This window comes from Ammospiza nelsoni, chromosome 3 (assembly GCF_027579445.1).
Source record: "Ammospiza nelsoni isolate bAmmNel1 chromosome 3, bAmmNel1.pri, whole genome shotgun sequence".
NCBI classification, from domain to species: domain Eukaryota; kingdom Metazoa; phylum Chordata; class Aves; order Passeriformes; family Passerellidae; genus Ammospiza; species Ammospiza nelsoni.
The window spans coordinates 21,640,097-21,666,596 of NC_080635.1; the positions used below are offsets into that span (position 1 = coordinate 21,640,097).

Genomic DNA, 26,500 nt, shown 5'->3' on the forward strand with positions numbered 1-26,500 from the left:
TAAATTTTGATCTGCCTGGCTAGAAAACTCATGGTTCTACATGCACTTCAGGATGATTATTGAGTAGAGTTTAGTCAAGCTTCAGTAGGTTTTGAGCAGCTTCACAATGCACCATCTAATAGCATAATTCCTGTCAGTATCAGGTATGCTGTTCTTTTCTTTTACTTAATACAGGTGTCTCTGAGGAAGACAAAATTAAAGTCACTCTCTAATTCCTACATCTGACCATTTCTTTGGTGAAGACTCTAGCATCAGACCACAGTTGGTGTTTTAATTATCTTCTGCATCACTGTATTCCCATAGTTATGTTTTTTGTCACATGTACATTGTCTGTCTTGTATTTTGTAATTTATTTGGTTTCGTGTGATAAAGCTGACACATGGGGCTGAACCCCATTTTTGTGAAGAATGTATTATCAGTTTTTAACAGGCAGAAATTCCTAGTCACTGCCTATAGCAGAATTGGCTCCAAGACTGTTTCTACTCCCTTGGAATAGTCTTGGGAATAATAGCAATCTTCTAGAGATGGCTCTGGTAAACAGTATTGAGTAAAAGGGAATTTGCCAATCAGTTTTCCTACAAAAACAGTCTTTTAGTTAATGAATGTCTTCCAGTGTTTTAACCCACATGAAGACTACATTGACTGTGCTTAGGTATCTATGGTAACTGCTAAATGCAAAAAACCAATTTATGGCATTAAACACAATTAATAATGTCAATGACATAACCCAAACAAGATATATACAATCTGGCTAGAGCTTCCACAGATAAAAAAATTGAGTTTGAATATTTCTGTGTGTTGGCTTTAAACAAATAAGCCTCTCTTTAGAGATCAATATAAACCCCATCTCTTTTCTCTGGTAGAGAAAACGTGATGAAAACTGGGATTTGACAAGAATTTTTAGAAGTTTTTCTTTGCACTTTATAAGGGGGAATCAAATTATATTTTGACTATGTAAGTTACTGGTGTGATATCAGAAGGATCATTATAGGGAAAATTGTGTGCACTTGATGTGGCTGTTTGTGTAACTCCTCATGTTTTCTGCCCTAAATAGTCTAGAGGGAGGTAATTTATAAGTAAGTACAACAAACAGTCACCTAAGTAATTCTGTGGTTCTTTCAATCTACAAGTGCATCGCTTATGATACCTCATGAAAGGTGACTGGAAAAACCAAAAGAATGTCGTATGTCAGACAAAAATCCTAGATCAAGTTTAGAGCTTCATTCCTTACAAAGTATTACAACTAACTGTAATGGCATTTGACAGTATTGACTTTTTTTATATGACTTCTTTCGGCTAACTCAGCATTCTGAAAAAATAAATAGTGTTCTCCCTCTGTGATTGAAAGGGTTAAATAGTACCAATTCATTACCACTCACAAAAGGATTTATTTTCTTCTCATAAATCAGTTTTATTCCACATTTTTATTATTCCCTTGGGTCAGCTGCTCCAATTGAAATCAATACAAGTGCAAGTGACACAATCAATCTAGATATTTGATTATGGATTTGAGACTCCAAGTTCTGCTCTCTGTGTTTAGCTAGTCTCCTTCTGATAGTGTCCCTGGAGAATGGAAAATTCTTATTGGCATCCATGAATTATGGGCATAGATTCAGAAACCAGATACTGTGATAATCTCCATTTATGTACTGCTGCAGCTAGAGAAAGAATGTTCTAACAATGGAGAAGCAAACTTGATGGTTTAAAAGCTAACTGGTTTTGATTTTTTTTTTACTGTATGAAGTCCCTCATGAAATAAACTTGATAGAGTCTCATAATTTGTCTATAAAACCCCTCAAACAAAATGGATGAAATCGGTAACTATACGACAGTAACTTAACTGTCATCAGCTTAAGATTGCAAGTGCAGCAAATGCTTTTGATCTTTGGCGTCTCATGTCGAATGTGATGTTTTCTTACTTGGATTACTTAACTGTGCTAGAACACTTCCTCCTGTTTGTACCAGGATAACAGTGCTTAGACACTGGAAACCTTTTTGAAATCCAGAGAAACTGGTTGTACTCATAGAATGTTTTCCAGAGTTTGGTTTAGGTCATGAGCTGCATTCTTACTGTGTGTCTCTAAAACACCCTGTACAGTGTGCGGTGTGGGGGCTCCAGGACTGATGCCTCTTTGTGCAATTGCAGAAGAATGGAGTTAAAGTAGAGATGAATACAATTACAGCAGAGATTTAACACTATACTGAAACGCACTGTTATAAACACACTGGAAGGTCTAAATGAGACTGACTCAGCTGCAAGACTCATTAGATGTTTCTGTGTTTATGAGAGAGTAATGAGAAAAACTAAAACAGTAATTAAAATCAAAAAGGTTTCTTCTTGGCAGCTTCATCAACAATTACAGAGGGTTTTTAGTCTAAAGCCTCATGGCACTGAGCTGAAAGCTCCAATGGGTAGATGAGACCACACACTGAAGATTCCTTCCTGCCTGCCACCATGACAAAGCCTAATCTTGGCTGCAGTCATTAGCCATCCATGGGGTCTGTGCTAACTTTCTTGTATGAGCTCTCACATCAAGCTGTGGGCTTTATTCATATTTCAGTCTGTAGAATTAATGAGCACATAAATGCACATTACTTAGTGTTTGTAATACTAATAATCACTTATTTCTACTGACAGGAACATGCTTTCATCATAATGATTACCCCTGCTTTGCCTTAGGGTTCTTGAAGTGCTCTGAAAATTTTCATAGAATCATATAACAGCTGAGGTCAGAGAGCACCTCTAGGGAACAACCAGTTCAAGCTCTCTTCCCCAAGCAGGGTTACTTGGAGCACATTGCCCAGGAGAGTGTCCAGCTGGCTTTTGAGTATTACCAAAGTTGGAGACTGAGCAACTTCTTCTAGTGTTTGACCAATGTCAAAGTAAAACAAGGTTTTTTTATAGGTTTAAAGAGAATTTCTTGTATTTTCTGTATGTACTCATTTGTTTTTTTCTGCTGCTGTGCATTGCTAAGAAATGTTTGGCTACTTTATGCCTTCACAACAGATATTTTTAATATTTTACACATTTTTAAGATCCTTCCTCCTCTTCTTGAGGCTAAACAACATAGTTCTCTCAAATCCTCTTTGTGTGACATATTCTTCAAGGCTTTAATTATCTTTGCATGGACTCCACTCCAGTAAGTCCAGATCTGTGTTATGCTGGGGATCCCAGAACATGATGAATTCTCCAGATGTGTGTCACCAGGCTGAATAGAGAGGAGGAATCCCCTTCCAATGTCAGTCAGACAGTGTACACATTCTCTGTGTCTCAAGACAATCTAAGATAGCTCTACCAAATCTGAGTCTGTAAGAAGCCTCTTTGAGTGGTGACTTGAATACCAGTCAGAAACTGATTGTCAGAAACTGGGTCTTCTATGTTTCATATTTCTGCTGCACATGCCAACAGAGATTTTGATCTTGTTCTTCAAATATTTTCCATTTTTCAGTTTTAAAACTAAATGCTTCTTTTAATTCCCAGGGGAAAAGGAAAAAGATAAAATTTTTCAATGCAGATAATGTGAAACTCTTCTTATTTACAGGAAAATTAATATTTTGGATTCATAATCTTTCCAGTTTCCCACAGCTCTTTTAAATTACCCATTTTTACTAATTCAGCAACTCTCCTAACCCATGAGAGTGAAGTTTTCATGTGTTAAGAGAGTCTTTTAAGTTTTGAACTCAGTTTGATGGACTGTGACTATGATATGTCCATAGGAACAATACATCTGTCAGCTCAGGGGAAGGGGAACAAGACAGTAGTGGTTCAGACATTGAGGCGAAAAATCAGCAGTGTGCCCATCTGGAAAAAAAGAAAGAAAAAAGCAAACAAAAAAAAAATCCTCCAAAACAGAATGCCAAAACATAAAAGCCAACCCAGTCTCAAAACATAAAATGCCCCAAATAGTTTGTTGAAAAGGTAGGTATAGCATCAAAGCCAAGGTGCTTCACAAGTCAATGTAACAATTGAGATGACAATTTGAGAACAGTTCATTATTACAGTTCTTAAGAAAAAAGAGTTGCCAATAAGGCCAGAGAAGTATTTTAGCTGGTTTTCTACTGAGATAATCAAACTAATGGAAAGTGGTTTTTTTTATTCTAAATACTCCATTAGAAACAATGAGAAAGGAAGAGATATAGAAAAGTCTTAGCTGGGAGAAAAGTCACATTTGTGGTAGCTAATGAGGCTGAAGAGCAGGCAAAACTAACAGGCAAAAGAACACAAAGAAGTGTGCATATTCGCAGAATTTCCCACCAAAGATGTGGTGTCAAAGAGACACAAATTTGCTGTGTCTCAAATAGGGACAGAAACTGGTGACAATGAGGATGAGCTCAGAGGAAAAAGGCCGAAAAAATGAGGTTTTGTTTCATTTTTATTTTGCTATTCTAATCTTATTAACTTTTTTTGTGGCCCAAGGTACAAGGCCTAAATTCTGTATGCTTACAGTAATATAAAGCAGGCATAAAACCAACTGTGTTTGTGAGAGTTAACTAAGTAATCTTTGTATAGATCCTCACATGAACTGTTCCTTGAGCTGGATTTTTGCTGCCTTTAGTCTTTGACTAGTCTTCTACAGTGGTAATGGTTCTGCTTCTGTCTGCTTGAATGTTGTAGGGCAAAATGTTCTGTAATTTAAAAGAGGTTATCAGGACATAATGGAGCTGTATCTAAAGTATGGATTGTTATTAATCACAAATGCAGTGATATTAATAGAGTTACTTGGTATTTGCCCACACTTGTGAAATATGTGTCTTTCTCTGTTTAATGCACAAAAAGGAAACATCTAAATTTATTACCTTTTCCCTTAAAAACATAAATTTTGATCCTGATGGAAAGAGTAACTTTAAACGTGTCCAGATTTGGGAAAAAAAAGTTCTTAAAGGTAAGATGAATGTGTTTAGTTTGTATTATTTCTTTGCCATGAGAATGGTTTCATGTTGAACCATTTTCTGCGCTCCTCACAACCTTTGTCACATGAATAAGATATCAGGATGCTAATGACTAATATACAGTATTCTGTGTCTGCTGATGCTATACTGTACTGCTGTGACCTTTGCAATATTATGTATTCTGATTGGCTGTGCATTTCACCTCTTCCCCATGAGTTAATAAGGCTGTAAAAAGGAGAGAACTTGAAATCGCCAGCCAGTCAAATTACAGAATATTGAAAAGGTCAGAGCAGCACAGCACACAGAAAAAAATTATGGAATATATGAGGCATTAAAATTCTTGTGACAATGATTATAACAAGAATGGAAAAGGATACCCATTTATGTTATTTCAATCTAGTGAACCCCATAGGATGACAGACCCAGGACAGCAGTAATTTACACACCACTGCTTCAGAGGAGCTTAATTCCCCTATTTACAGGGGTGCTCAGTCACAGGAATGCACATCTGCTTGGGAGTCCCCTGCAGAGTGTCCACTCAAAACCATCCTGAACCTTCAAGTACAGATACTCAACAGCTAGAGTGCTCTCTGAAGCTTAGCATTTTTAAACAGTGATTTTGAATGCAATATATGTATTTGTGTGTCTTTGTTTCAACTATACATCACTTTTAAGTATATTTGTGGATATTCTTTAGCCCTCATTTCTTCATATGAATCTTTTCCTGAAAAACGGACATACTTTGGTCTGGCATAAACTGGGAGTAAACTGGGAACAGCAGAAGTATTTCTTAATTAGCCTTAGGCAACGGAGTCCTGCAGATAATTTTGGGGAGTTATGGAGAACTGAGCAGGAAGGCTAGTGAAAGAACAAAACCATAACTATGCAAAAATATGGAAAGATTAAGGAGCTTGGGGAAGCCCTTCATGTCTGCAAAGAATTTAGGTTTTCTTAGGAGGTTATAGAGAATAGAGTCTCTTTGCCCTCTCTTGTCAGGATTTATCTTTTTGTGCAGGTGTTTGCATGCCTTAAGCATTCATGGATGTGGTGAGCCATTCATGGATGTGTAGGAATTTGTTTTCTACCCATTTATGTTGTTCATGTTAACAGAATTGTGGGGGAATCTTGCTTGTTGGGGTGCTGGTGTCGGTTCCTGGCAGGAATTAGAAGGCAGAAATGAGGAGGTGTTCTGGTAGGAAGCACTTGTCTGAAGTAGAACAATGTCTCTTAGGACTCCACATTGTCTGAGGTCACTGCTGTTTGGATCTGCAATGGACTCGTGCGCAGCATGGAGAGAAAAACACCCAGGAAAACTGGACAAAGGGAGGCCTCATCCCCTTATACTCACAAATTGGGTCCACAGTGAGGCAGTCTGGGCAGGAATGGCATGGAATGATATGACAGGGTTATCGCTGTATCGCTTTCTGTCAGGCTGAACCTGTGTGTCTGCATTTTCCAGCCCACTGAAAGCACAGTTTAGGCAGTGAGAAGTGGCAAAGCTCCATATTGCAAGTCAGCCACAGCAAGACCTGCATTTTAAAAATGTTCTTCTAATATTTTATTTGCCAGCAGCAGTAACTTCCTTACTGCTGGGAATTGGGATAAAACACCTTTTGTCTGTATAAAATTTGGGCTAGGAAACTTGCAAGTACTCTGTAGCTTTTTATTAGAAGCAATGAAAAATTTTGAGCTGCTATGTTGTCTATCTCATTGTAAATTTGCAAGTTCATTTTTGAGCTGAATAAAATGGTTATGTAATTACATACTTCTCCTAATTATTGGGTAATTATATACTTCTTATAATTGCCGAGTAATCACTCTGCTATAACTAGAATTTAATGTTACAACTAATTGTATAATTACTGTATATTAATGTTGTTATCCAGGCAACTTGGAATAGAGTGTTATCCTTTTAATTCATTTTCTGTTACTCAAAATTGTATTTTTAAAATATAGTATAGTTAGCCATTGGAAGAAAGATTAAAAATGGAATAAAAGTATCAGCAGAGGAACTACACAGTTTCCTACCAGGCTGAAATGGATGAAATTAAAATATTAACAAGCTAAATCTGTACTGTTGATAGGAAAATTTTAATTTTCACATGAATATATAAATTGCTGTTAGACAATTTCTTGTATGCTTGAGGTTTGACTCTATCCTATGTGCTGATTCTGTTAACACTGTATTTTTTAACTTTCCCAGACATTGGAGGTGCAACGCTTGAAAATGTATCTTTTTTTTTCCATAGCCAACTGAGTCCTTCAATGTTTAATGTCACTAGGATCTTAAGGATGTGTATTTCAAATATTGTTGCACAATCTTCACAAATTATAAATCACAAACATTGCAAAAACTGTGATAGATAATAGGAGAAATGTGCATTGTTGGACTGTATCTTCTCCCAAATCACAGGAACAGTTTCCCAAAGGTGCAGAAGGAGGGTTTGATACACTATTTAAAAGCTGAGATCAAGTAGTGCAGATGCATTTTTCTAGTGCTGGTTGAGTAGCCCAAGTACATAAGAGTAATCTCTGACAAAAACCTTTGCTTCTGCAGCATTCTATAAGTGGAATGTGTAAAATGTGGTTGTTCTCGCATGTAAAGAAGCTTTACTTCCATTACTGTACCTAAAACAGGATAAACTCTCTCAGGTAACCTTCAGTGAAATCCAAAATGAATCCATCAAGCTTCATGAAATCATTTTACCTTCATGCTACCGTAGTCTGTCTGGGTGGTCTGGTGCTATGGTAGGGTCCAATCCAGGTAGAACTTGAGCAATGAGGAACTAGGCTGCAAGGCAGATTTATAAAAAAGAGTTTTGCAAATCTGTCCCCTTCCCCAAAACCTCAAAAAATAAGCTTTTTGTATGTTACAAATAGAATAACTGAAAATACCAGTGTTGTTCATAAACACCAAAATAAAGGAAGGGCTTGGATTTGTACCATAAATGAACCAAATTGTTCATAGGAATGTCCAAATTAGAGGAAAGTCCAGATCACTCATCCGTGGAAAAATGTAATGTCAGCATGACTGAAAGGTACTGCAAATACACCTCAATGCACATCATAGAAACATGGAATATTTGAAAAATTGTTTCTGATCTAATAGCAGTTTGGTTTTAATAGTTCATTTGAAACTTGCATCAAAATGAGTAAGTCCAATGAGTGTCTCTTAAAAAATTAATTTTAAAATTATTTTTCTAGGTTTTTTGTAATTCTGTCTTATTTAGATTTTGTAAAAGACTCAGATGTAAATATTGAATCTTCTAGCTGTGACAATGTCTTAATTGATTTACAATAATTTTACAGTTATAGTCTGTTTAGTCTTGTTCTCATACCTGTGGTCTTAGGCTTGTGTTATTCTGCTGTTGTTTGTAATACAGAATTTTTATTGACTTCAGTGTGAGAGCTCTCCATGGAGTGATGGATAGTAATAATAATATCAATTGTTTATTTGGCACTTCATGTACTCAAAATATAAGATGATATTTAAGTGAGTCAGCTTGGCTCTGAGATATGTGACTAAGGTCTTCATTAAGTCAAAAAAATGTTACTTGACACATATAATTTTTTATTTTCTAGTCTAATTAGGTATTTTGGAAAGGTTTTGTGGTTGTTTTTTTGTTTTTTTGGTTTTTTTTATTTTTGTAGGGTAGAATATTGTCTTATCTTAAGTTTGAGATCTTAAAAGGGTTGCAAAGGACATGTAGGTTGCTGTGGTGTCCTCTGATGATTTCAACTGATAAACTGAGTACTTCAAATCCTTGTTTTGTCTTTGAGAGAACTGCAGGCCATGCTGGAAAACCTCTGTTACTGCAGACGACTGTTTGTTATGCAATGGAATTAGGTTATCAACTCCTAAGTTAAGCATTTTTCTAACAAATTCAAAATGTGTTGCCAGTCTTTCATGGGTATAAGAATTATCATTAATGTTTGGAATCTGCAATTATCACAGAACTGTTCTGGAACTTCTGTTCACTGTATATAGCAATCAGCTTTGCAACTGGTTGTTTTGTGTATTGGTTTATTTCCCGAGATTTACAAATGTTACAAACTGTTGGCAAAAGGAGGAGAAATTGTGAATAATCATTTTTCTTCCCAACAGACCAAAAATTTGTGCGTGTTACTGGTATAAATGGCAACTCTTCATTTGAGTAGAAATAGGACTTGGTTCATAAAAACAGTGAATTGTAGCAGATGCAAGGTCTAACATTTGTTCTTTCCCTCCCTCTCTTGTTTTTCCATAACAGATAATGCTAATTATTCTATTGTAAATGATACTCGGATGTTGTGCAGCAGCAAGGAATTCAATGTATGGGTACCCATTAAAGGACTAATTCCATTTTCTAACTACACAGTACAAGTGAATGCCTCCAACAGCCAGGGCAGCTTGATAAGTGATGCTATAACCATAGTCATGCCTCCAGGAGGTAAGTATGAAAAAGTGCTTTTTCTGTGCATGTAACAATTATACAAACATTCTGTTCTACAAAATGTTATTTATTATGGCAGTTGAGAACTGAAGTTCAGAAGAATATGTTTGTATTAGTAGTTCTTACTCACAAAATTCTTTTTGGCTTCTAATTTGTCACTTTCTTCCATTTAAGAACTAGAAAATGAAAGTGCACAGTTATGTAGTTTAGCATATTGTGAAGGTGAGAAGTGTATTATGTAATTAATTTTTTTTCAGTGAATGGTGGTGTATTCTGGCATGGACAGCTAATCTAGCCCAAGAATATAGAGAGACTCACCTGAATTTTGTAATCTGTTTTAGAGTAAAAGTTGTAAGTGCTGACAAGGAGCACTTACTGGATAGACTTAGAGAATTTGTTTAATAATAGTAATATAAATCATTGGCAATATATTGAGCCAGAATCCACAAAATAATGTATCTGTAAGAAAGTCAATTACAATGTGCTGATTTACAGTGAATTAGGCTGTAAGCCAGTCTGGATATTATCTTCATAACAATTTGAAATAAGAGAGTTGAGCAAATATGCCCTAAACATTTTCAATGATTTTTTTTGTAGCTTTGTTGTTGTTTGTTTTTTTTTCAAGAAAGCTTATATTTATAGCTGATGTAGATGTGCTGCTTTTGTATTTTCTTTTCATAGACACCCTAGCTAATTAGTTTTTGTTAAATAAATGTCAATGTATACAATTAATTTAAGGCAATTTTGAGTTTTTAAGTGAGAGTCCAACAACATTTGTTTTTGAGAGATATGTGGTGTAGCTGTTGAGCAAGAACAATGTAGAGGAACGTACATACAATTTGAAAGCAAAAGAAAAGAAAAAAACAAAAAGGAAAGAAATATCATAAAACTTAGAGTTCAAAAACCCAGCCATGAAACAACTTGCTTACAAACAGATGGATTTGGTTTGGGGACTTAAGAAAAGTGACTAAATACAACACAGAGTTTTTATGACAGATTACTGAGGAACAAAGAAAAAGTAAATTCCCAGCACATTTTATACTTTTCCTATCTGATTGTCAAGCTGCACCTACTATTAAAAATATATATATTCTCATATAATAATAAAACTGCATCTGAGTTTTACTGCTCATTTAAGACTGAGCAGTAAGACACTGATATTTCTGCTGTGTCACATTTCAGTTTTGCTTAGCAAAATTTGGTAGTGAAAATTTCACCAAATGACAAGGTAAAGGATCTTTAAAGATAAGCAAGGATGTGCACAAGTTTATGACAGCCATTAAGATACACTTTCTTTCATCATTAGATTGTTGTTGATTACAATTAGAAAACTTATAGCTTTGAAATTATCTTTTTTATGACCTTGTGGTAGTTTAAAAGCAATACCTCATTGGTTAAATAGGTTTTAGTTCATGCTTCCTTTTAGTTAATGATCTGAAAACATATTATCCTGATTTACACATAAAATCATGCTGAAAAGCATGTGGCATTCACTAGGATATGTGTGTTTAAGTAGAATTAAATTAGCAGTGAGAGTTATTAAAGAAATCTTCCATACCGTTGTCCAGTGGACTGTGATCTGTAGAGAAATGAATAATATATGAAGCAGTGCATATGAGAGAAGAGCTCTCTCACAGGCTGTGTTTTCTCTATATATGTACACATGTACAGACACACACGTGTGTATCTAGGACAATATAGGTTTGCTTTACTGGGATGTTTATTATAAGGAGCCTTTGAGGTTTATACAATTCCATTGCATGCTAAATTATGAGTATAATGGTAATTTTGCACTGGGCAGTGTTCTGTGCCTTCACACTTTCTAAATCATTAAATGAAATCTAGATGCTACTTAAATAAGAAGGATTTTATTTTTTTACTTCAGTGGTCAAGATTTCACTTAGATGGAAGTTTTGTTTGATCAAAAAGTAAAAAAGGTCTCATTATGTACAAAAGCACAGCCTTTAAGAAAGTGTCAAGATGTACCATTCTCTTTTCAAGGATACCAAAAAAGTATTTAAGTATTTCTTAAAACTATTTAAGAAATCTACAATGGGAGGACTAATTCATGGAGCTTGATGGAAGATTGTCTGAGAGGGAGAGTGATAGAGGACAAAGTAGTATTTCATTTTGAAGTTATTGCTGATCACTGTTTTACAATTATGATACAATATTTTTTTCCAACATGCATTTCTTTTGTTCCTGTATTTTTTCTTAACTTTAAAGCGCGTTGCACACAATATAAAGCAGACCAAATTTTTAGTGTTACCTGACTGAATATATCTTAATTTCTTATCAAGCTGATTTGCCATGCTTAAAGTCAACACTAAAAAAAAGCTATCTTAGAAATAAGGAATTTATTTTATCTACGCTTTCGACTAAAATTGCAGTGCAGGTTCAAGAGTTCTTGGAAAGACTGAAAAAATAGAAACTGCATCCAAATGGTAATCCATAAATATGAAACTTCCTTTTGACCCTTACCCTGTAGTGGTCTGGAGTTACTAATGGGGTTAGGATTTCAACTCTTAATGGGACTCCGTGCATTAGTGTTTGGTATGCATGGAATTCAGCATTCAGTTTAATAAGTGGTTGACATTGGTGATGTCCCTTAATTTGCTTAAATCTAATTGGCTCTTTTATCAGTCAAACCTGTATGGATTGGCAATTGATCAGAAAGGGTCAGCCATGACTGTGCATGTACTTAAATGCTGGAACCACCAGTTAAAGTCACCATTGCATAATAAGAAGCTGAAACCATGAGAACAAATGATCTTCAGAGTCAGAAAGCAAAAGAAAGAGGAGAAGTTTTTCAGGATGTTCAAGTTCAGAACAAAGGCATTATGGAGTATATAAATTTTAAATACACTGCTTTTTGCCTCAAGACTTAAAGCTTTTTTTTTTCCAGATGAACTGAAATCTTGTCTGAAACTGTCTTTGTTACATCAAAGAACTGCATAGAAAGCTAAAAGAGATGGAAGAGGCATAAAAGGGCATAGTTTAAAATGATTAGTGACAAATTTCATACTGCAGAGGTAGAAGTAAATTTTTTTGAGTTTTATATTTTTTCCAGAAGGAATAAATTTGTTCTATTTATCTTGTCCTAACCTGCTTTAGTAGAAGCTGTAAAAAAATAATATTCTAGCCAGTACTTCACATTAATTTGAGGATGCCACCCAGCAAAAGATCTGGAAAACAAATTATTTTAGAATTAATTTAATTAGATAAATGAATTGAAGTGATAGGATATAAAACTGCAAAATTCTGGGAGAAAACATTTTGCAAAGAGCTCTTGGTTATACATTTTTGTCCTCGATGAGTGCTACTTCTGATGTAGTGGCACATAGAAGACCCCATCATTTTAGAATTGCTTTGTAATAAGGGATGGTGAGCAAGCAGAAAGGAAATTTGCAATCACTGCTTATGATAGCTTATACTCTAGTTAAATCCTTTTATTCCCTTCCTTGGCCACCAAAGCCTGAGTATGGAAGGGAATGGGAAGAAGATGGATTTTGTTGAATAAATAGATGCAAAAAGAAGGGTGGCTGCTGCTGTGATGGGAAGCAGGTGGGTGGAGTCTCAATCATCCCCAACAAAGCAGGAAAAAGGACTGGATTTCCAAGTCATGACAACAGGTCTGAAGACTGTTTTGGATGGTAATTCTGTATCACATTGCTGGGTTGACTCCCTGTGGATTCTTATTACAAACCATTAACTTGGTGCTGATTTATCTGCAGAAAAGAGCCTCAAATAATTGATACATCCTGTGTGAAACATATAAGGAAAGATACTCTCAAAAAAAATCTGCCTGAGCAGTGAAGTGCCTCTTTAAACTCTGCCATGATTTATTAAGTATGTTGTTCGATTATGTGCTCTGTGATTTGCACAACATAGGAATGCCTAACAGGAAAAAATGTAAGATTTTGCCTTAGACCCTTCAGTTCCTGCTCCTTGCAGGTCCCTTCTTTCTGAGTGGAATGCTGCATGCCACTGCCTGGGCTTGTTCTCAGCAACAAAATGTGAGCCTACGTACCTGTAGCTGATGTTTGTTCAGTACCTACAGGAGATGGTGTCCTGCAACCAGAGGGTGTTGGCCACTGTTAGCTTAAGTCACAACACCTCAGAGACTGGATACTGAACCTTATCATAGGACCACTGATCTATTTATGCAAACAAGTAGGAACCACATCATACAACTTGTATTCACATCTGAAAGCATTAGCTCGTGGAGGTTGATCGCTGAAGCCAGCAGGCCTCCTTAGAGGAATGAATATTCAATAAACAAAGAAAACTGATGCTAAGTCAGAATTATGTTGGAAGAAAAATCAAACTTGAATAGAGTCTCCCTGTGAGACAGATTTGTTTTCCTATGTTTCCTACTGTGACACCATAAAATTTGTTTTGAAAGAATGTCCTTTGCTTCAAATTGCAGGTATTTGAGGCATTGCTTCTTTTTCTCTCCTTTCCTTCTCCTCCTTCTCATTTTCCTCTCTCTCCCTTCGCTTATTAGAGAGAAATCTAAGAGAAAGAATCCAAGGGGATTCTTTTGTTCTTTATCTTCTATGTTAATAGAAAGTTATTAGTGAAAAATTGTGAACATATCCTTTCTACAGGTACTTTGAGGAGAGACCAGGATAGAGCAGGGAGTGGGGCAGAGCTCTCCTGCATCTCTCATCAATGAGCTAGCAAATTACAAAGGGTCAGTAGCAAGGCATGTAAATTGGCCATTCCATTTCCTTTTGTCCAGAAAGGTGATATCATGGGAATATAAGGATATAAGGACTCTGAAAGTGCTTGTCTGGGAAACTGGGAGTTTCTGTTCTACTGAAACAGTAATTCTTCTCTAATCTCTGCAGTATTGAACTGATTGTCATTTTCATTAGTGCTACTTTCTTCTTTTATTCCCTTCTCCCAGGCTGTTCAGCACACCTTTCAGTGAGCTCATACCGTGTCCATTCTTGATTTTGGATGGGTGTTTTGCATGGCAGGAGACAAGAGAAGTCTCATTCCTGAACAGTTGTGTCTTCAAACTCTGGCAATGGGAGGCACAGAGGTGCCCTCTTTGCTGCTCACTTTCCTAAATTGCAGCCAGCTGGGGCTCAGCCTGACTCCACACATTGTAAAGGTTGCTTTAAATTGAAGCTTAGTGCAAGTCCCTACTCATAAACCTGAGTTTTGCCAGCAGGCAATGATACTCCAATTATGTCTTTTTCTTCTGATTGTCTCCTTCTCTTGGCCTTTGCACCCTGTGCTTTTGGGGCTGGGCAGGTCTCCCACAGTTCCAGCTTGCTCTTTCCATGCTCCAGACACAAAGCACCTGCATTTAGCATCTCCTCAATTCCTTTGTCTCTTCTAGAGCAGCATGAAACAGCTGGGACAAGAAGATCAAAGCAGCAATTTTAGTTGCCTGGAAGACCATGGATGTGTTTTGCTTGCTTAGGCAGAGCCAGATGAGGCAGGGAGAACTGCGTAGCAGCTAATTGATCGTCTATAAGCAGGCAATTAACCTCACTGAAGAGGCCTCACTCAGGTCTTTCCAAAACCTTAGCCCCAGAGTGAGATCCAGACTGTACTTAAGAGCTCTTAGAAGAAATCTGTACTAGGGAAGATGCCATGCTGAAAAACTATAGCTTGATTTACTTCAGAAATACAGAAGAATATCTAGAAATGGGGCAAATGGGCTGTTGTGAAATTTAGAGGTCGATCATTATTTAAAGCTATTACCTACTATCACATTAACCTATTTCAGACCAATTTCAATTGTACATGAAAGAGGACACGATTTAGAAGAAGTGTGCCAATTTTATATAATCTCAAGCTTATTCATTCTGGAGCTTTTTTTACTTTTGATTTTTCATTCTGAGCAAATCTGAAGATTTTTCAGTATTGTAACTGAAGTCAGCAACACTTATGTGATAAGTTAGGCTCTGCTGAAGGAATTCTACAATAAAATGCTGTTGAAATTCCTGGTGAAAACATACAGAAAACATTTGAAAAATCACACCATGAATTTTGCCTTTAGAACCATTTCCCAGATATATGTAAGTACTAGGAAACACATAAATTTTTGTGTTACTTTGCTGCAATGATTTGTGCTGCTTTTCTAAAAAGCCCGTGTTTTTATACTTTCTTTTTTTGACAAATCCTGCCCCTATAAGTTTTGGAATAAAATTTCATTTTCATTAACTGTCAGCAGAGGCAAATATCTGTGAGTTTTTTATTTGTTCATAGGTTTGCTGAGGTTTTTTTTGTCATGTCAGTCTGTATTTTCTGCACATGAAGATTCTGCACATCTAGATTATGGGAGTTACCCTGGTGATCATAAACCATTTGGGTAAAGTGGCAAGGTTTGAAGGCTTGAACCACTTTGCACAGTTCAGGAAGTTTTGAAGTTCCTCTGCCTGCAATGACCTCTACACCTCCAGCAGAGTTCTGTCACCCTGTTGCCTATTTTTCATATTTCCATATTAGGGAAAAAATCCTAATGGGGGAAAAAATAAGGGTTTTTAAAGACCTTGCTGAGGTTTAAATGTACAGGAAATCAAATCACTGTTCTTTTCCTCTCTTTAGCTAAGAAAAAATTAGAAATAATCTTTCTTAAACATCATGGCCATGAAATTGCTTTTGCATTTTTTTGCTAGTTCTATATACAGTCTAAAATTACTCTTAGTAACTACATTTTGGCAGTTTTCTCTGTAGTTTGGAAAATTGAAATTGAATTAAAAATATCTGAAACTTTATATCTGAATTCTTAAAACACTTTGCAGAAAAGAAGTATTTTTCCTTCCTATAGTTAATGATTTGTTCTGGTAGTATTTCAAGCTTGACTTTTCCCTGCTTTTTCTGTGTACCTCCCCTTTTTCTGTTACATCTATGTTGTTAACTTCAGCTTAGTTGGCTGAGTGCCTGAGGAGAAATAAGCTTTTTTATAAAGACAGAAAAAGGGAGAGAAAATGGAAGTTGAATGAGAATTAGTGACTAAGAGTCACCACTTCCCCTCTGGTGTTCCTATAATGCAGTGTTGGTGTGTGCTACTCTCTTTATTTCAACAAAGGCAACTATGAGTCTATAGCCCTTAAAGGTTGGTTCCTGACGTTTGACAGCTTTTTCCTCACTGTTCTTTTCTTTCTGAATGTTATTTTTGTGTCTGCCTGCGTGTGCAGGGGCACACACACAAAAATGTATATGATATATCAGTATATGTATGTTCATGTATAATGATTGCTTTCTGTCTCTTTTTATCTTTGGATGTCTATGCAGATCATGCTTATTCCTCTGACAAAGAAATACTATGCTCTTAGATTATTTCCAGCTGAGTAAAATAGGGAAGGGAATAATCTATTTCATGTTGCTGGGGGATATGTCCAGTATTGAATTATATTAATCCTTACTGTTTGTATACTGACCTATTTACTTTGATGATTTTTACAAATGTATCTGCCAAATCAGATTTCCAGTAGGTGTCTGAGGATTGCTATTCCCATTTTACAGACAGAGAGGCATGTGTTAGCAGCAGAAGGTAAAAAAAAATTTTATATTCCTCCTCATGCTGGAAAGTATAATATACATGTCACAAAGTTTGTCAGCCTTTTTTCTTAGACTGACTTAGCTTTTTTCTTACCTTAAACTGGGGGATTGCCTCTCTATGAAAGGTGTCACCATTGTTTAATGCAGCCAGTATGTACAGAGAAAATGCATGCATTCAGGTTGACTGAGTTCAGATTATCTAAAAATTTCTAATAATATATATATATATATATAAAGAAAATAAGTTGAATAACTGAAGAGATGGCATTATATAAAGAAAAAATACTTCTCTTTTCTCTATTTTTCTTTAAGTTGAAGTTATGAGTACTCTTACATACTAAGTAGCCTATTTGAGAGGGCTGTTTATAAGAAATTGATACTGCTGTCCAAAATACTCAACTGATGGCTGTAATCTGAATTAATCAGCTGTATATTTTCTGTGTGAAGGATTTAGCCTTTTGTTTGAAAAATGAACAAAGGAGAGGAAGTTTCCTGTGGCTCTTTACTTTTTGTAAAAAGATTGAAGAAAATCTGTATTTTAGAGAGTAAGTAATGCCAAGATATTTAGTTTACTTCAACCTCTGATTAATAGTGTATGTATTTTGGGGTAAATGCTCTAAAATGTCTTGTGGCACAGAAGGCAGAACACATTCAGCCTCCTTTGGGTTTGAATAAAGCACAATGGTGTTAAAATGACTTTTAATCAATTAGGCCACCTGATTTTGAACAGGATGACAGTCGTCAAGGTCTTTTCAGTAAAAATACTTGTGAGCAGAACATTTATTGTTGTATATTGACACACTATCACCAATTCCAGTGAATTTATGTGTTCTTTGGTATTATCTAAGGAAATGAAGCCCGGAGATAATTCATAGAAGTGGTTTATTTGTTACAAGTGTCTAGAACAGGGCATTAACTGATGGGTAGCTACTTAATAATGCTGTATGAACATTCCTATGTGGATAGCTTGGCTATAAAAGGTTGTAATCCTTTTACCCTATTCATCAGAGAAGTCAGCTGTATATTTTGAACAGATTATTTCTGTGTGGGAGTAGTCTTGCCTGAATTGATTTTTATTCACTCTAAATATTAAATATTTACCTTCAGAATATAACACCTACATCATATTTCTGTCAATTGAAATGCTGTATTTAGTGGGGAACTGTGATGGGTTAAAAACAATCAGGGATTTTTGTCACAGTTAGGTGCAATGGAGATGTTACCTTTGATATTCTTTCTTTGTTAGAACACAAGCTGAAAAAAAGGAGATCTGGATCATTCATCTTGTCTCCCAATTGCTGGGCAGTGTATTAATTTCTGGGTTCTTAAGCAGGCAATGCAGAATACTTTCCACCTATCGTGTTGAAACTCTGCTATTGGTTGTAGGGGGAAGTGTCATTTATTGGGGAAAAAGAGAGCAGATGCTGTTGTGACGTGGGGCTGCTGACACTTCCCAGGCTGGGGTGGGGGAGTGTGCACAGCAGCAACACAGGGCAAGAGGAGAAGGTGCTGAGTTCTGTGGTTCATGGCTCTCGATTTATGCTGTTCATCAGTGCAGGTGCTCAGCATAAGCATCAGGATGTGATCCTATTGCTATTTTCTAATACAGCTTAATTTATTGATACCACAGCTGTTGGACTGGACCCTAATGTGAAGTGACAGCCATAGCATTGCATTTGGCATTTCGAGCAGTGATAAGAATTCTTGTTTACTCTGTAAATGTGGTGGCTCAGATTTGTCAGCCTTGGCCTCGTGTGTTACATAAGAGAATAATACACAGTGTTTTGTTGTTATTTTTCCTAATTATATCAGTTTTATTTCCAGAACTAAAATTTTGATTCCTCTCTATTCCATTGTGCAGATTACACCCCTGAGAGTTTTGCGCGTTGATCAATGGCAAGGTTTGGTTGTATAGGAAAAAAACACTCCATACTAGCAATGATGACAGATACAATTAAATTAATTCTTTTCTGTCTCCTTTGATGTACACAGATTTTCCTCATTAATATTGATGGACTTCAGAATCACAAGAACATGCTGGGGGCAGGGGGGAGAAAGCCCCTGAATGTTGTATTTTGCTTTTTGTGGAGCTGACTATATTGCTTTATGTTTAAATGTAAGGAAAGCTGCTGACAGTTTTGATATATTAAATTATAACTGAGAACTAATTCAAGGATCAAAGATACTCTTTGGGAGACATCACTTTACTGGTAGGAAAAATCATTACCTTTTTTCCCAGTCTCATGTATTTGTACTGTATGTCTTGGAAATATCATTCCCTACAGTTTCTGAATCTTGATGTTTAATTTAACGCAAAGGTCTTTGAGCAGCACAATGGGAGGGGGGCTTCTGTTAGTGAAACCTGGTAAAAGGAAATTGAAATGTACATGTTTTCTCTCATTTATCAAAGAAGTGCAAAAATCTAAACTGACATTTTATATCAAATGAATTATGAACTGTGTACCTCGTACCTAAGGGAACAACAGCTAAATTAGACTTTTGTTAAAAAGAGAAAGAGAGAATAAAAATAGGCTTTTAATAAAATATACAGTCATTTTTGGTGTTTTTTTCTGAATCTGACATATACTATACTTTGCAGAAGAAAACTAGAGAATATAGGCCACTTCAAAGTCTATCTACTTTAAATGCCATAGAGTAAATTGAGAAGCAGGTTAAGACAACACACAAACCAGAGTTTCTACTTAATAGATATTGTAGCTTTGATATTTTTGTTTTCAGCCTTGTCCAGCTCAGGTGAACAGGAAAAGTTAGTATGCTTTTTAATAGTGTAAAGATTGGAGCAAATAGTATATACTTGAGGGAGGGTTGCTAAGGGGTTTTTTGGTTAGTTGGGTTTTTTTAGTCTTCCATTTGTGATAATGTGGTTCCTGAAACAGACTTCCAGGGAGCAAAATTTTACAAGACACCTGATGGAACCTTAGGAAGTCAATTTTCAAAGAATTATGCAATCGGTATTCTACTGGCATGGCTTCTACTGTCTTGAGGTGAACAACATTTCTTGCAAGCAAAGAAAAGACTCCCAGTCTGTAAAGTTAGAGTTTTTGACTCATTTTGACACTGAGTCAAAGTCTTTTTGTGATTACCATATATATCATAAGGAATTAAGTAGTAGCTCTGAATAAAAGCCAGCTCTGTATTGCCTTGATTACTAGGAGCAGAAACTTTAGGGAACCTCTTTTCCTTCTCTTTCTGCAAGTAAGGAAAGAATTTGTGAGATGGAAGTCTCTTCTGGCTGCAGTTGTTTTGTGGCCAAAAGGTAGTCCAGTGACCTGGATCTCACAGATACCTGTAGGATATTCAAGATATAATAAGACTGCATCACCCACTGTGTGTAGTGGCTCCCTAACACCAGCTAATCTGTCATCTTGTCAGATCCATTTCCTATTTATGGGCACTCTCAAGCTTGGTTTCCATCAGAAATGGTAGTATTTCACACCATCCATTATGTACCACAGAGAAATTTATGGATTAAAAATAAGTACAGGTAATCTTATTGCAGAGCTAATTTATTTGAACCCCTACATTGTTCTCCAGTCTGTACATACAGTAATATATAAACTGAGGCTTCTGTCAAAATGCACATCAACTGGTAGCACTGAGGGTGGGCTGTTCTTTAACAGGGTGGTCTGTTCTTGAGCAGTCCACCAGCACATCTGTATTGCAGGAGTGCAGTATGAAGAGACTTCTTATTTAATGAGACTTCTTGTTTAGTAAGAGCATTCACATGTTTTCCAGTATCCCATTTTCTTTACCATTCAGCTGAGGGTGCTGTATTTTCTTAGTTTCTTTTGCCATGTTGGATGGAGATATAAAATCATAGAATCATTTAGGTTGGAAAAGATCTTTAGGATCATCAATGAACCATTAACCTAACATGACCAGCCCCACCACCAATCCGTGTCCCTAAGCACCACGTCTGCACACCTTTTAAATACCTCCAGGCATGGTGACTCCACCTCTTCCCTGGGCACTCTGTTTCAATGCTTGACAACCCTGTCTAGCTAATAATCATTTGCAGAAGCCGTGTCCACTTGTTCAAGAAGAATGATGCTTTCTGGTTTTGAATATCTGGTGTTATCCTTTTTCTTTCAGTTATAGAATAAATCACTATTAAAAATTAATTTTTAAGAGATTGTGCTTCAGAACAATGCGTATGCTTCTTGTAACATCACCACCTCTGTGCCTTTTCCTTTTTCTTTTATCTTTCCCTACTTCTTTGGGATTAGAATCCCCTTCAAAGAATTATAAGGCTGAAAAAGAGTTAATTGGGAAGTCAGCTAGTGCCATCTTCTTTCCTCAAAAGTGTAAGTTATCTCATTTTCTTTAAGCATTCGTTTAGTCTGATGGAGATTTAAAAACTTTGCAGCAGTTTAACCCCATTGCTGTGTGTCCTGTTTCCCAGGACACACATTTCTGTGTATCCTGGGAAATATTCTCTATCTTTGCATAACTTCTGCAAAGTTGAAGATTCTATTGTGTCTATCCTTCCTGTAATTCTAACTATATAGGTTTAAAGTTTCTTCTCTTGGCTCTTCCCAAACACGAGTGGTAAAATTTGGGAGTTTTTTATTGCTTTTGGGGAGTCTCTGGATTTCCAGAACTATCTAAGAACTGTTTAGTTTCAAACAAGAAGCTGCAAGCTTAAAAGCCACCCTCCAATACTCTGAAATTCTGGCATCAACATTAAGAAAGAGATTTTAATTTAGCCAAAAGTCTGCTCACCAGCACTCACCAGAGGTGTTTGCATCAGCGTGGAAGGTACCATACCTGCCTCTGGTTATATCTCTCTGATGCCAGACACTAATTATAAAGAAAGCTGTAAGATTTTGAAGATGATGTCAAATTCTTTCATCTTTTTCCTTTGAAAAAACAAACAAACCTAAACCCAAAGCAGCTAAACAACCAACTACAAAAAAGTCCAATAATAATAATTATTGCAATTCAAAAAAACCTTCTGAACTTAATTTCTAAAGCTACTTCATGCAGGAAGCTGAAGTTGTTGCTTGATGATAGACATGATCTTATTCCCACTGCACTTGCCACATCTGTCTTCCTAACTTAAAAGAGGCAGATCTGATAGTTTCTTAAAGCTATTTTACAGAGATATTTCATTTTTCAGTGTCATAGTTAAACAGCAAGAGCTGTATCTTTAGTTGCAGCTTATGCCTGATTCTGTAATACCTTTCCTTATGTTTTTTCTTCATAGTATTAAAAAAATTAATTTTGTTATATGGCAGTTATTGGCTTGCCATCCTTTTGAATAGTCCTTTTGAATAATTGGTTTTATTGGGCAGTTTTGAGTTCTAGCCAATGTCGTTACTACAGGTATTAAAATCATTAATCATTCAGCTAATTGCTTATTGGCATTCTTTTGTAGCTTTTAGAGTTTAGTAAAGTTCTTGCTGAGTAAGATGGACAAACTTCCACCTAACATGAGGAAGGAAGGCAGGTTGCTTCTTATGGAAAGGTGAGGTGACAAATCTATATGACATTTTTATAGTGTTGACCTCAGTGAAATGTAATATTTAGAAAAGGACCATCTCTTACACGGATTTCCACTTGAGACCCATGCCCAGGTTGCAGGTGTTAAGGTTGTACATGAAGAAAAGTTCATTAAAAGGAGGGGAAGGTCTGATTGTTTTGGGTTTTGGTTTTGGGGGTGGGTTTTTTTTTTGTTTTGTTTTGGTTTTTTGTTTGTTTGTTTCTGGAACAATATTAATGAGGAATAAGTAAGCCTGCTTTGGGATTTCAAAAGACAATTGTGTTAAACTTTGGGTCTGCAGGTCTTGGAGTAAAGCCCAAGCTGATTTTTAGAGCCCTACTAAAATTATGCTTTGCTGCTAGGAATACCAAACAGTGGAAGTGCAGAAAAATCCAGTTAGAACTTACATACTCTATCCAGATAAAGATAAATTTTAGATTTTTTTCCAAACATCTTATTTTATTTTTCTGAATGATATTGTACCATACAGGTAACATTAAGGATTAATGCTAAAATGCTCTTCTAAATAGATTTACAAATCCATTTCCTTTCAAATGAAATTGCTATTACAGCAGAAAGCAGAAGTGTAAAATGTGATAGATTATGAAGAGAGAACAAAATATTTCTGAACCCAGTTTATATTATGCTTCTGAAAAGAAAATTACATGAGGTGTGAACAAGTTTGGACTTACTCTAAGTTTACAAAGGCTTTAAGTTTTGCCGAAACACAGCATCTTTTCTTCCCAAGATAAATGTGCCAGAGAGGGGATGGCAAGAGGGCCACCATGAACCTTTCACATTTTGTGTTCCAAAGTGCAAGGATGTCCACTGAATAAGGGTGCCTTGTCCTTGATTTGTGTATTGTTAGGTGGAGCTATATCTGTGACTGAAAACATTCAGCAGTGACATTATAAAATTAGAAATAAAATCCAAAAATGTTTTGTGCATTTTCTTGTAACTGAGAGTGGGAGAAATAAAATGGTTGAAAATATATATTAAATGAAAAAATCAAGACCAACTCTTATATTCAGTATATGCTGAGAAGGAAAAACTATGGGGAAAGAGTTAAAAACCAAACTGGAGTAAACTTTGGTGAACCTGTGAAGATAAGAAACAAAAAAAGCAATCTTCTGATTTACTAAGAGATAAGGGTTTATAACTAGCATGCTGTTCTAATGATGACATATGGCCCAACATCATGGCCTGTCTTTCTCTGAAATGAAACTAAAACACATGCTGAAGTTGAGAATTATGGGGAGTTCAATGACTGGAATTATTTGGACTGAGCAAACCACTAGATAACAGGCATACCTGAGAAAATCAGAAGAAACAAATGTAAAGTGCAGAACATACTGACATAAAAAGTGCCATAATAAGATGATGTCAGTATGGGCACCTAAAATAGGAAATGAGTCAGGAGTACCTAAACAAGCACTACAATGAGATAAAGAAATGGAGTTTGTGAATTGAACCTGGAAAAGAGGAAGAGTAGTCATGTCAGAGCAAGACACTCATCTAAAGGCAGTCTGAGTGGAACTTTTCCTTGCAGTTTTGGTGCAAATGCTGGAGAGCCTATTTTCCTTCTCCCCTGTAATTAAATCCCTGCAGTTATCATTTGTATCCATGTGTATGAAATATATTTTGATAAGATACAAATACTAAATATTTTATAAATGCAGATGTGACAACTCACGGAGTTACATATTCACAGCTCCAAAATATTCTAGATGCCTATCTGGAGATATTATGGATACATTGGGGTCAGTATATCTGATCACTGTTAAAAAGAGTGACACTTCAAAGTTGGTATGAGTTTGTACCAATTTTATAGATATGTAATCGAGCTCTGCTTTTCTTCTGGCTTTTCTTCTTCCTATGAAAGGAAACATTTTTATAATTAAATAATAATTTATTGTCCTAATAGTTCACCTTTTAATAGTCCTGCTCAAAGTCGTCTACTTTCAGAAAATTTACATTTCAGATAAATCCTTATCATAATGAATAATGAATAATGAATACCTTTCGGAAAAAAAATAAGCTTTCAACGCGGAATAAACATTTAAGCACAATAATTTCACACAATGGTTGCTGTCCTAAAATAAACAAATACTTACAAAGCTGACTATTTTTGCACACGTTATTTAAGATAAAGAAATTGAGGCAAAAAGTTGAAGCTCTTTTCAAAGGCTGCTTAGCACATTACTGCCTGAAGAGGGATCAGATCTTTCTCAATCCATCTGCATGTACCTGATTATTTGGAATAAAATATATCATCGTCATCTTGGAACAGTCTTCAGTTTTTATTGTTTTCTGGAACTGTTTATTAATTATTTGATTAGAATTGACATCTGATTAAATATTTTTTTCTGCCTTTGTAGTCTCTTGATATACAAAGCATGACTTTCTGCCCTGCTAAGTGAGGATTTACTGGGCTAGATGTTGATTCAGTAGGTTGCAAGTGGAGTGCTTGCCCCCTGAGGGTCATATTAAAGCTCGAGGGGAGATTTTTGTGCAACACTGCATCTTAAAGACGATATATCAAGCTGATAGATACATGGCTCTTCTGTTGAGAAATTCACAGTAGAATTATTGCTTGTTGCCAGTTATTACTTGGGTAGTGAGGAGTCTCTTGGGGATATGGATTGGATAAAAAGGGTTAAGCTGGGGGAAATGTTACACTGAAGACCTTGATGATGAGGAATGCTTGAAATAGTCAGAGGATGTTTTGTGTGCAAATTAGAATTACCATTTTGGGGGGTAAGTGCTCTGCTGTTTTAATGAGCAAATCGTGATTAGTTTAATAGAGCACCTTTCTCATTATGACTCAGCAGAGACTTGACAATTTATTTGCTGTACCCTCCTGCCCCCCTGCCCCATTCCTTTGGAGAACAGTCACTAGTACATCACTGAGGAAATTCCCTGTGGGCTACAGGAAGTCATTCAGATAAATACAGTTGCTGTATATTGAAACATGTTGGTTTGAAAGTAGTGGGCTTGGCTTGTTCTACCAACAAGACTCAGGGTCAGGCGACTTTCACAGTAGAGATTTGTCCAAATTTTCTGCTCTTCCCTATGCTGTGCTTTTGTTGGTAGAAGAGATTTGAACATTTAGCTGAGATTACCTACGCCATTAAAATAACATCCAGACTGTGGAATTGTTATTGACATTTAGACAGCTACATCTTTGTTTTTTGATGAACATTCCTGTGTCACTATAATAACCACCTCTCTACATACATAAAGCTTAATCTGAGCTTTTACTTTGTAGATCTCAGCGAGCTTTACAAAGAAGGATCAGTATTATTATCTCCATTTAACAGACTGGTAAATGAAAGACAAAGGTGAAGTCATGTGTCCTGACAGAGCTGCAAATAAATTTAACGCTTTTGCCTCCTCAGTGAGGTGCCTCACACTGTCCCCTCAATAACGTGAACTTTGACTTCCTGGCCAAATTACTAGGTCGGTTAATTAGATTCATTTTTAGATGTAGCTTTTCTTGCTGTGTAGAATTTCTGTGTGAACTTTAAAAACTGGTGTATTTTAATCTGCAGACAGTTTCGTTTCAAATGAGGTAGTACCCAGCTTTGAAGGAATATTGACTCTTTCTGTTGGTGTCAGCTTAAAAACCCTGAACTAAAAATTTTTATTTTCATTGCATCATCTTTCTTGCACTATCTCAGTTTGACTTCAGGAATAACCTTATAAAGGATGCCAGAAAAATACATTATTGTCTGAGAGTACTATACTTTACATCCATAAGTTTTAAAACTTTTATTGCGCAACTTAAATCCAACTCTGCTTATGTTGGTGCTAAACAGAGCAATGTTATGTAAGGTAAATAAATGAGTTTTCCATTTTACTGTGAGAGTGAATGTCATGTGCAGAGACATTTGGTGTGCAAATGTTTGTTTTTGATGGCTCAGCTGGAGGGATATTGGAGCTATTTAAGTTAAGTCAGCCACCTTCTTCTCTCTGAGGTGAAGTGCTCACAAGCTCGTTATTGGCCTTGAAGGTGTTGGCATGGGATTTGCAGACCGTGAATTACGTAAATCTCAGATATTTTCTGGATTTGGAAACAGGAAGATTTTCAAGTTTACTTGGGATTTACCAGAGCCTTTTCCCCTAGATGTAGATAACAGCAGCAGGAAAG

General features: G+C 36.1%; 1 protein-coding gene across 1 annotated transcript in view; it reads left to right on the forward strand.

Moving 5' to 3' along the window:
• The window catches only part of USH2A (usherin), a 372,326-nt gene that overhangs the window by 205,494 nt on the left and 140,332 nt on the right, over positions 1–26,500 (forward strand). The window contains exon 37 of the mRNA XM_059467734.1: positions 9,141–9,320. Coding sequence (XP_059323717.1) covers positions 9,141–9,320 — 180 coding nt within the window. The remainder of the gene's footprint in view (positions 1–9,140; positions 9,321–26,500) is intronic.